The sequence below is a fragment of the Electrona antarctica genome, assembly GCF_951216825.1.
Source record: "Electrona antarctica genome assembly, chromosome: 6".
Classification (NCBI taxonomy): Eukaryota; Metazoa; Chordata; class Actinopteri; order Myctophiformes; family Myctophidae; genus Electrona; species Electrona antarctica.
In genome coordinates, this window is record NC_136811.1 from 35,061,413 (window position 1) to 35,073,230 (window position 11,818).

General features: G+C 42.4%; 1 protein-coding gene across 2 annotated transcripts in view; it reads left to right on the forward strand.

The window, feature by feature from the left end:
* Positions 1-11,334, forward strand: part of ube2e2 (ubiquitin-conjugating enzyme E2E 2) — a 32,961-nt gene extending 21,627 nt beyond the window's left edge. For both annotated transcript variants that reach the window (XM_079504163.1, XM_079504162.1), the window contains exons 5-6: positions 8,068-8,215; positions 10,527-11,334. In XM_079504163.1, coding sequence (XP_079360289.1) covers positions 8,068-8,215; positions 10,527-10,624 — 246 coding nt within the window. In that variant the 3' untranslated portion in view covers positions 10,625-11,334. The remainder of the gene's footprint in view (positions 1-8,067; positions 8,216-10,526) is intronic.
* Positions 11,335-11,818: the final 484 nt, after the last annotated feature.

Sequence of the window (11,818 nt, forward strand, 5' to 3'; positions counted from 1 at the left end):
ATTTCTCCCACTGTGTCTCTGTCTCTGTCTCTGTCTCTCTCTCTGTCTCTGTCTCTCTCTCTCGCTCTCTCTCTCTGCGTCTCATGCTCTGTGAGTCTCCATACTCCCTGTTTCTTGCTCTTTGAGCTGTGTAACCAGCAGCTTGGTGTTTGACAGCAGACTCAAACAAATCCACAGGCTCCGGCCTGGCTCTCTGTAGCCAGAGGGCTTGAGTGTTTCCGCCTCCCCCCTCCCTCCCTCCCTCGCAAGGTGATCTGCAGCCCCCATCTCTCTAACCCCTTTCTTCCACGCCGTTCTGGTTTCACCCGTAGCTGCCATACACTGTCTCACACATTGGAAATGCTCCAATGGATCCTCGCTCTGAATACACTCTTTGGAACTCGCAGATTTTCTAGGTCCAGGGATGCCCCCCCCCCCCCCCCCCACACACACACACCCTCCACACACAAACACACATTTATTTTATTTTATTCGGAACAGAGCGGAGCCCTCCCGAATTGACGAGCTGCGTGGATGAGTTTCAGCTGCATGGGGGAGGGGCTTTGAGCCGGGTGAGCGCCGCTTGCTGGGGGGATTATTTATAAAGGCCTGTCCTGTGTGATTTTGGGAATGGCAAGGCTCATTAGAAGTTTCCTGTGGAAGGTCGGGGTCAGGCAGGCCAGATGTTGGTGATTGAAGTAGGACGAAGGGGGGTGTCAGGTGTCACGACCAAACAGTTGTTAAGCGCATGTCCAAGCTGAGGCAGCTCTAAACTGTTTGTTTGTTGGTAGGGTTGGACACACCTAGTTGAAATGCAGCAGCGAGGTAAAGGTAGGTCACTGTTGCAGTCTTTTGCTAAATGAGGGGTACACAAACAGAAATATTGATGCATGCCACAACCAAACCTAATGTATTATTTAGACATGATCATTTTGACTTCTGCAACAGAAAAATGCACATTAAAGTGCACGACGACCCGCACACCGTCTGCACTTGCAATATGACCTATATATATATATAAGACCTTCTTCAGGCATCTGACTTCTAACAGAAATGGTTGTAGTCATTAAAATCGAAAGATTTTTTTCGCCAGTGCATTCGTATTTAGAAAAGAAAATGAAGACATCTTCAGGCAACATAATGTTTCTCAAGGTACATTAAAGCCTGCTCTTTATGTACATATAGTCTTTTTGAGGGGCGCTAGTCAGACTTTTAATGTTTGTTTAGAGCCCTTAAACATTACCAGGTGCCCCTCAATTCACACAGGTGTGATTCTTTTGGGGGGGGGGTTGTTTGTTTAGAGCACTTTAACTTTCTGTGCCGCTAGGTGGCAGCATACGCACACCTAAGTTATGCCACCCGTCCGCTCTAACTCTACGATCCTTGTTTCCTTATTTTTCCTTATTCAGGGAGGTGGGGGCTTTTGTTATGAGCACAGTGATCACTCGCATTAGCTCAGACCCCTTAGCTATCATTACAACCAGTTACATGTGCTCAGCGATGCGATACAAACTCACAAATGATTTACGATCGTCGGATGCGCTCACCATGGACAGCGCTCGAACCTTTTGAGATACAGCGCTTTGAAAATCCTGTTATAATGGAGGCTCAATGGAGCTGGATTTAAAAATCCCATAGCTGGTGGGGACGGAGGCTCTCCATACTAACCGGAGCAATGCTGAAAGGTAAATTGACGGTCATATATGGAGTATACGGTTGTCTACGAACATACGCGTAGTTAGCACCAGTAGGTACCGATAGCCTAGCTACGTTTATAAAAGTAAATGGCAGCGGAAACGTTAAACAAGCAGTGTACACTACAGCCAAGTCTATGGACTTTTAATGTTTGTTCAGAGCACTTTACACAAACATTACCAGGCGCTCCTCACTTCACACAAGTGTGATTTTTGAAATGACTTGGCTAATGTAATGATATTGTTACTGTGATGTGGCTGTATAACACTGTTGACCCAGTCTCCCACAACCCACAGTTTATACAGCAGCACTGTGAGCTTGCTGGTGCAGTGTTCCCTCTCATTCATTTACACTGGGTGGTTATTAATTACTGTTCTGGGAGTTATATATCAAAACAAGGGTCACGGTTGTTATTGTTTGGTAGGCCTTCAATATACACCACGCTGCCCTCTGTTGGCAGCGTGTCTAATGACATGACATGGAAGATGTTCCAATGAGAGCTATAGATGGGCCTTTTTAACCCATTTAGGACGGGAACCCCTTTTGGTGTTTTAAGCATTATGTTATACTTTAGCTATTGAAAAATAGCAGATCTACAAGCTCATAGCGCGGCACTGAGTGCCACGCTATGAGCTTGTAGATCAGCTATTTTTGAAAAATCTTGAAAATGTGGTGCAAATCTTTGAATATATATATATATATATATATCCCAACATATTTTCAGATGGGGGTCGGTGGCCAATTACATATATTTTTGGGGGTCGTTTACATGCAAATAGTTTGAGAACCACTGATATAGAAACATGGGATTTTCAGAAAACTGTCAGGATTTAGAAGACATTTGTAGAATCGTCCTCGGGTCTAAATGGGTTAAAGGATGGTATACATTTCTGCATGTTCACAAGATTCAGGTGAACAGATTCAGGTGAACAGTGCCCTGAGCATCAAGATTCAGGTGAACAGTGCCCTGAGCATCAAGATTCAGGTGAACAGATTCAGGTGAACAGTGCCCTGAGCATCAAGATTCAGGTGAACAGTGCCCTGAGCATCAAGATTCAGGTGAACAGATTCAGGTGAACAGTGCCCTGAGCATCATTCAGGTGAACAGTGCCCTGAGCATCAAGATTCAGGTGAACAGATTCAGGTGAACAGTGCCCTGAGCATCAAGATTCAGGTGAACAGATTCAGGTGAACAGTGCCCTGAGCATCAAGATTCAGGTGAACAGTGCCCTGAGCATCAAGATTCAGGTGAACAGTGCCCTGAGCATCATAAGATTCAGGTGAACAGTGCCCTGAGCATCATAAGATTCAGGTGAACAGTGCCCTGAGCATCAGATTCAGGTGAACAGATTCAGGTGAACAGTGCCCTGAGCATCATTCAGGTGAACAGTGCCCTGAGCATCAAGATTCAGGTGAACAGATTCAGGTGAACAGTGCCCTGAGCATCAAGATTCAGGTGAACAGATTCAGGTGAACAGTGCCCTGAGCATCAAGATTCAGGTGAACAGTGCCCTGAGCATCAAGATTCAGGTGAACAGTGCCCTGAGCATCATAAGATTCAGGTGAACAGTGCCCTGAGCATCATAAGATTCAGGTGAACAGTGCCCTGAGCATCAGATTCAGGTGAACAGTGCCCTGAGCATCATAAGATTCAGGTGAACCGTGCCCTGAGCATCATAAGATTCAGGTGAACAGTGCCCTGAGCATCAGATTCAGGTGAACAGTGCCCTGAGCATCAGATTCAGGTGAACAGTGCCCTGAGCATCAAGATTCAGGTGAACAGTGCCCTGAGCATCATAAGATTCAGGTGAACAGTGCCCTGAGCATCATAAGATTCAGGTGAACAGTGCCCTGAGCATCAGATTCAGGTGAACAGTGCCCTGAGCATCAGATTCAGGTGAACAGTGCCCTGAGCATCAGATTCAGGTGAACAGTGCCCTGAGCATCATAAGATTCAGGTGAACAGTGCCCTGAGCATCATAAGATTCAGGTGAACAGTGCCCTGAGCATCATAAGATTCAGGTGAACAGTGCACTGAGCATCAAGATTCAGGTGAACAGTGCCCTGAGCATCATAAGATTCAGGTGAACAGTGCCCTGAGCATCATAAGATTCAGGTGAACAGTGCCCTGAGCATCAGATTCAGGTGAACAGTGCCCTGAGCATCAGATTCAGGTGAACAGTGCCCTGAGCATCATAAGATTCAGGTGAACAGTGCCCTGAGCATCATAAGTCCCTCAACAGATTCAGGTGAACAGTGCCCTGAGCATCATAAGTCCCTCAACAGATTCAGGTGAACAGTGCCCTGAGCATCATAAGTCCCTCAACAGATTCAGGTGAACAGTGCCCTGAGCATCATAAGTCCCTCAACAGATTCAGGTGAACAGTGCCCTGAGCATTCAGATTCAGGTGAACAGTGCCCTGAGCATCATAAGTCCCTCAACAATTCACTCAGGAAGTCATTTATCAAATACTCCTCACTGGCTGTAATAAAATAAAGCAATCTTATGTAAACAGTACAAGTCTGGCTAGATGCATGCAATGTTTACAGGAATGTGTTAAAGAGTCCTCAGTGGAGTATTGGCACATTTTGCTGCCAGTGATGCTGATCCCCTAGGGTAGGTACCCTCACAAAAAACATGCAGTAATCCTGGTCTCTAAACTACCTCCCCCTGGACAGCCGGAGCGCCTGATGGAGGGTAAAGGAACTGGTCAGAATTCCTTCCATGCGCTACGTCCGGCCGGGGAAACTCCCCCCTGTCAGGTGAAAAGAAGCGGCTTGGACTCCTCATGCATAGAAGGAAGCATGAGGTCAGTCCGCTGACCTCCCCAGGTTGGCAGAGGAAGTGTAGCACCCAGGATTACATTAGATAATTGACACTGGGTGAAAAAATGGGCTGGGAAAAAAATGATACTGATTTTGTCTTCTTGTTTGTTCTATCCACACAGTGATATACCAGGGCTGGGGAGGATTTGCCAGTGACTGGAGCATTCCAGAATTCACTATCCATTTTATCAATGCATAGAAATTGTGAAAGGGAGGCTTGGCTGATGGACGGCAGTTGTCCATACTGCACAGGAGAAGCATGCTCTTTCAAATGCTCCTTATTCGGATTGTAAATTGCAGTACAAATTAATGTACCCTTGTTACCCTACAACAAGAATAGCTGAAGCTTGACCTTTGTTCTGCATACAAATGTCACATCTGGTCAGGGGAAGTGCGAGAGTGACCCTATCCTCTCCCTCCACTATTGTGGAGCATGGAATTTAGCATGGCACATAACCCTCAAATGCTGCAGTGGCCAAATTTAGAGAACTATGGTCATACCAAGTGGCTCCCAGGTGGTTTTAACCACTGGGTCTTTTTGCAGATTATGTCAAGGCTCTGTGGAGGTATTTGTTTGTGTATTCCATCCAAGTTTCCCAGCTCAACATGGTTGCTTTGAATGCTTGGCTTAATTTGAAATTCAGAAATCTCCACAAATAATGCAGGGTTTTTTTCATCAGCAAGGCTTGCCAGCTGCTTACTCACTGCAATAACAGGAAACTAGGGGAATAGAAGATATGTGGGGGAAAGTGAAGGGATTGTCCGTTATGCAATAAGATTTCATCAGATTTCCTAAAGACATAATCCACCCTCCAAGTTTAGGGGAACAGATTTACTTTGGCTTGTGTTATACAGGACTTTATTCTTAATGAAACTTCATGAAATGGAATTTCGATTTTTATTCATATCACAGTTCAAATTAGTTAAGGAAAAATCTAGCTCTGGTCCATAGCGTTGGGAGTTCTCCTTAACGCAATGGTACTTTCTCCTCACACCCATGGTAGCACAGTGGCCGCATCCTCTCGTCCTTATAGGCCAGTCAATCTAAGATTTGACCCAAAAGAAAAACCCCTTAGCTTGACTGGCCTATTAGTAAAACATAAAAAATACACTTTCACTACTCACCAAAACAAACTGTTTTAAGATGTTGAAAGTCTACTTTCCTTAGTTGGAACACTCGGAGCCCCCCACCTCACGTTTAAAATACACTTTTTGACCAAAATGTAAACTAATCTACCGGATGGCAGAAATGTTTCAGTTACTCCGCTGCGGCCTCTACAGATCTGGAGATCTGTTAAGATTTTTACTAAAGATGAGATGTGGTGCGTGCGCAAGGGAATCGAAAGTCCCATAGCATTAAGGAGAACGGAGGTAGGAAAAAAACACCTCAAAGCCAGGGTCCAGGGAGCCATAGCATTTATTTGTATTTATGCAGCGATGGGTAGTAATTCATTTTGTTCAGTCTGTTACATTTACGTAAGTATACTGTATTTGTGAAGGAAAAAATATTACTTTTACTCCTTTACATTTGGGCCAAATTTAAATACGTAAAAGTAAACTTTTTCAAAGGATTTGGCCACATTGCACTTGTTAATTGTATTTTCACCCACTTAAATGCACATTCTATTGGTTTAATTCTACCAGAGAGCCATTTTATTTTATTTCTATTGGATATGCATGCACTTTTTATATTTTAGACATTTCAATTACATCGTCTCCACCAGGCCGAAGGCATGGGGAGAGAGTATGTTTTGCACTCCGTCCGTCCGTCTGTGGACAGCTTATCTCTGGCACCGTTGGCTTGTTGTTTGTTTCTAATAGCCGGGGGGCCAGCTCCAAAAAAAATTAAGAGGACCTGTGATGTCATGAGATACTTTTAATTTATGTTTTTTCTATTCACTTGGTCATTAAGGTCCACAGAATGAGAGGTCTGCTCTGCCGGAAATATTGCGGAAAAACGTTATGGCCATTTTTGTATACCCCACCAAAGACAACCAATATAAGGCAACATTTCATCATACTTTAAGTAGCATGTGACAGTTGATTTAGTTGACTAAAATGTATTTTGGCGGGCCTTGATGCCGTCGTAAGGATTTTACATTTAAAATAGCCGATCTACAAAATAGTCACGGCGTGTTGTGAGCTTGTAGATCTACTATTTTCAGCATGCAACCAAGTGTAAACTAGATCTCTTGTCCACTAGTCCCTTCCTAAAATTTTAGTCTAGTTTTTATTTGTTGACAAAATTGTTAATATATTTAGTCTTAGTTTTAGTCATCATAGCTGAGTTTCCATTTAGTTTTCGTCAGTGAAAAAAGGTAGTCAACGAACATTTTTTGTCATAGTATTAATCGACGAAATCAACACCGGTGGTCACAAACTAAGAGTGTTTTGCCGGAAGTGTTGGGCCTGAAAATCTGTTGGATGTATTTCCCCCGGATACGTTATTTGTCGACCAATCACAACACTCGTTTTATTCATGGAGAATGTAAACAGTTTTGTAAAGCGTCAATGTCATTTCCTTGGGCGGTGATTCCGCTACTTAAAACTTAAAACTTAAAACACTCAACCGGCTAGGTCTTGCCCAGCGTGCATAATAATACATACCTCTGTATAACACCTTCTTTGTTTTTCATCTTTGTCAGCCGAGCTTAGCTCAATTTTATTCACACTTTTAGTCACACAGCAAAATAGCTGATCTACAAGCTTCAATGCATCACACGTGAGTTTGTAGATCAGCTATTTTCACCATAAAACACCATATGAGAAATCATAAATAAGATATCTGTCTTTGTTGTGGCAAATGCACACAACTGTACCACTCATCAACTGAAAAGAGGGGGTGTTCAGAGCAAATAGACATAACAATACAGTATTTCAACATAAATCACCAAATGAACACTCCACATAAATACACAAAACTACACAAAGTCTCACAACATAATCCAACAGCACATTCAGCGAACATACCCCCAGTGTTCAGACCTGACAGAGCAGAGAGTTTTGTCATGACTTTGAAAGCTAATTTTTGCAACTTGGCAATTTTTCTAAATCATTAATTTGGCTAGTTTGTTAATAACACTCTGTGGTGTGACAAATTGGGTATGGGGGGCTTTCAGGTAGGAATTGCTTGGTGGTGTGAGTGGTTTGATTGGTGTGCTTAAGAACATGGGTCAGGTTTCTGTATACCCCTTATTATTTTCTTTGTATGTGTTTAACTTTACAGACCAGCTACAATGGCTTTATTGTGACATTTCCTAGTAAAACTCAGCCAATCACAATCTCAGCTGACGGGCTCTAAATGCATCTATAGCTACACTGTCTTGTGTCGGCACTCATGTGCTGCAAGGCATAGAGAGAGAGAGAGAGGTTCTTTTTTTTAACCTTCTATTGTTAATTATATCTCCATTATGACCACGGATAAGCTCTAAAAGTGTGAAAAACATTTTAAGTTGATCAATAGTTTGTCTTTACACTGAGGCCATCAAGAGAACTCTCCACACATTTGATGTACTTTGCAAATTAAGTTGTTTTGTTTTTGATTCTGAACTGTGCGTACCTTTCCAGGTGACGTTTCGTACGAGGATCTACCACTGCAACATCAACAGCCAGGGGGTGATCTGTCTAGACATCTTGAAGGACAACTGGAGCCCCGCACTCACCATTTCCAAGGTGTTGTTGTCCATCTGCTCCCTGCTCACAGACTGTAACCCAGGTAAAATTACAATTTACTTGTTTTCAGATTATTTTCAAAATAGGAACAGTTAATTGTTATGTAGAGTAAATCGGGGCACGGGTCATGTTGAGGCTTTCGGCACAAACAACAAACATCTTGCATCATCTTAAAACATCTTATGTGATGCATTTCAATCAATCTTCCGCAGGGTTTCCACTACTCCTCTAGCATGTGATTTTTCTATATGACCCCCTCAGGACCGTCTGTGACATTAATATTAATAATAATAGATATAGTTAACACTCACATTTTGCAGTGGAAATGTAATTAGGTTGAAGTTCTTCAAAACGACTGTGGCTAACTACTGTGCCTTTAAAGGTAGCTGCTTATTGTGGGTTCGAAACCCCTTCCAGGGCGTAACTTGTCACAGCCACACTGATCCTGATAAATCAAAATGGGTCCTTTGAATTTGAGAGCTAGTTTATTTCATCCCTATTACAGTAGATAATTTTCAAAAAAACAAAATCATAAAATAAAACAAAATAGTCAAGAACTGATAGCAGTGTTGCATTGACCTATTGTGAGCTTGTAGATGGCTATTTTTCGCTATGATCACAGGTGTGCCTTGAAATTATGACTTGCACATTGATTGGGGACAGAGTACCTATGTTCCCCGCCCTGCAAAAAAGGTTTTGTTCCCGCTTACAACAATAAACGTAACCTAACCCCTAACTTAAACCTAAGGTAAGTGGGGAACATAGGGATGACCGCGTCCGCATTGATTGAGGTGCCTTGGTCACAAAACATTTGAAAACCATGTACTGGTATAGAGAATAGGTAGCTTTACATTTGTTAACGATACATAAAACAAAATTCTGAGAAAAATACACCAGCCTAATGAACTATTCGAGCACATCCAGCTAAGGAAAGGTGTTTTGTTTCATACAACTGTGTGCACAGTTCAGGATGAGTTCCAATTAGATGGGTCCACCCGGAACCGAATACCCGAGAGCCAAGCTATTTCGGGCCCAAATATTGACTTGTCCCTCGGGCAGGGTCGGCTCCATTCCAAATTGTGGGTCTCGGTCGGGGCTTCTGAAATGTAGTTACCCGAAAGGAACCGTGAGGATCCGAGCTTTAAAACAAAACCGATAACGCAGTGTTGACAAATGCATCTCTTGTAATATAAACACTGCCCTCCATTTACTGTATATTTCACAAATCACTGCCCTCCATTTACTGTATATTTCACAAATCTTAAGTTTTGCTGTTGTCGTTCCACTCCACCATAATAATAATAATAATAAAGCGTCTGAGAAACCTGTGCAATTCATCCAGACCAAATCCCTGGTGGTATTTGCATCGCATTGTAAACAGCTGTGCCTCGTTAACCACACAAGTTTCTAACTTGCAGTCACAGTCACGATACTTTTCAGTTGTGGTACTTTTAGATGGATTTAAGTGTAACAGAAAGTTCTATCCACAGTGATCAAAGATCCTGGGAGGAGATAGATTTTAACTGTTCATATAATAATAAAATAAGAACACGAAAGTTGTTCGGCATGAGTAGACGCATATGTGTATCAGTTTTATTGCTGACGGTCAAACGGTTCATAATAATAGTACTCACCAGAGTTCGCATAGGTTCTGTTAGTGTTTGGCAGGGGGTCTAACCATAACCTCAAGCACGGCGCATGTTCGCCAACCTTAACACATGTTCGCCAACCTTAATCTGGTCGTTTTCCGCATGTCAGACTATTGACATGTCGGAAAAGCGTACGCACCCGTTTAGCAGGTGCAGCAGCACATAGTCACGTTTTGGACGGAACCTTTTTCAGTGTAATTACGTTGAAGAAGGCTCTGGCCGAAATGTGTCTGTGTGCTGCTGCCTGCATTTCATTGAAACATCTGAGTTTTTCCTCACAGTAAAAAAAGAAGATGCTTATGGTGTTTGGCCTTTAACACAATCAGCGGCGGGATTCCTTCAAAATAGAAGCTTGGGGTGCCGGGAAGACATTTGCTTTTACTCTGGTTCCGGGAAAAAATCGCCAATGTGTCCAGTTAATAAATATTTCAGCGTTCTTATTTACAGTAATATTGTGTGATAGAGCTGTACTGTACATTTACCTTGAAATACCTTGCTTTGTTATCCAAAGTGGATTAATTTTTTTCCCCCAAGCAGTGGCGTACAGGAGACTGTATACACTCAACATTTGTGGCTGCACAGCTGTGATAAGCAGCAGGTTCATGGTTCAAGCCAGGCCAAGGTGCTGAACCCTAAAGTTCCTGCCAGTGACCGTTGGTTACATATACAATGACTTACACATTCTTTCTTTCTCTGTTGTTGCAGCTGACCCTCTGGTGGGAAGCATCGCTACACAATATCTGACCAACAGAACGGAACATGACAGAATAGCCAAGCAATGGACAAAGAGATATGCCACATAGACTCCCTGTCACTCAACCGTTCCCTTCCTTTACCACCCAAGTCCCTCCTCATTTTACCTCTCTCTACCTCTCTCCCCCTTAGTCTGTCAAAGCACATTCACTAAGTGCAACAGTATACCTGTCCCTCTACTGTCCCCTCTCCCTTGTCCCTCCTAACCTTTTATTTACCTTTTCTGTGTAAAGAACTGTCCTTTGTTCCTTGTTGACTTGAAAGCTTCTTTTTTATACAAAGAGTAGATTGGGATTTTTATTTTCCAATATCTGAATGTTGGAAGTATTGTATTGAGAAAAAAAAAATATTATAATTATCATACGCATTGTCCTTCAGCTATACAATATGTAATCTCGTTTTCTTAGTGGCACCTGGAACAAACATGCAGAATATATGCTTTTACTTTTTTTCTTCTAGTGTGTGTTCTTTTCTTTTTGATTTTGTATTTTTGTCATCAGTATATTATCTGCATGAAATAGGAGGAAGATTTGCATCAATGGAAATTTCATGCTTTTCAACTCCCTCTGGTTTTGTTTGTACTGTACGTATTTTTTCAAAGGCTTTTGAGGCAGACCACAAAAATATAGGTCTGCCTGTGAAAGAGGCAGGACTTGTATATTTACTGGCTACCCGCCACCTCTGCAATTGCAGAGTGGTTTGTTGTGCACTTGTATTACTGAAGCACCCAATAAAACACACTGTGGTTGGCTTGTGAGAATGCTCTCCTCTGTGTCCGAGTTTCTTGTGCCATTGTGACCACCATAGAATGTAGACCTGACCATTATGGCCAATTCAACGATGATCAACTTTAATCTGCTTAAATCATCACCATTATCACATCACATGAGCAGTCCCATTAAACATAGCTCAGATTAGGCTATTGAAACTGTTAAGATATGATGAATGATATAAATAATACTGTCTACAAACCTTCCACAGTAGCTATTATTACAGCAATTTTTGCCGTTATTGCATTATTGATCGTAAGCCTATTATGTTGTATTGAATTATGAGGTTGGTGGTGATGTATGTTCTGCTTCTCAGAGTGGAGTTCGGGGACCCACAGAGGTCCTTGATGTGGTTCCACTTCCAGGGGGTCCCCACTCCCCAGAAAACTATCAATACAGCCTATCATCAAAATCAGTTTAACCAATAACCACAACCCTATATTTCATACTTTGGATGCTATTGGAAAATATACG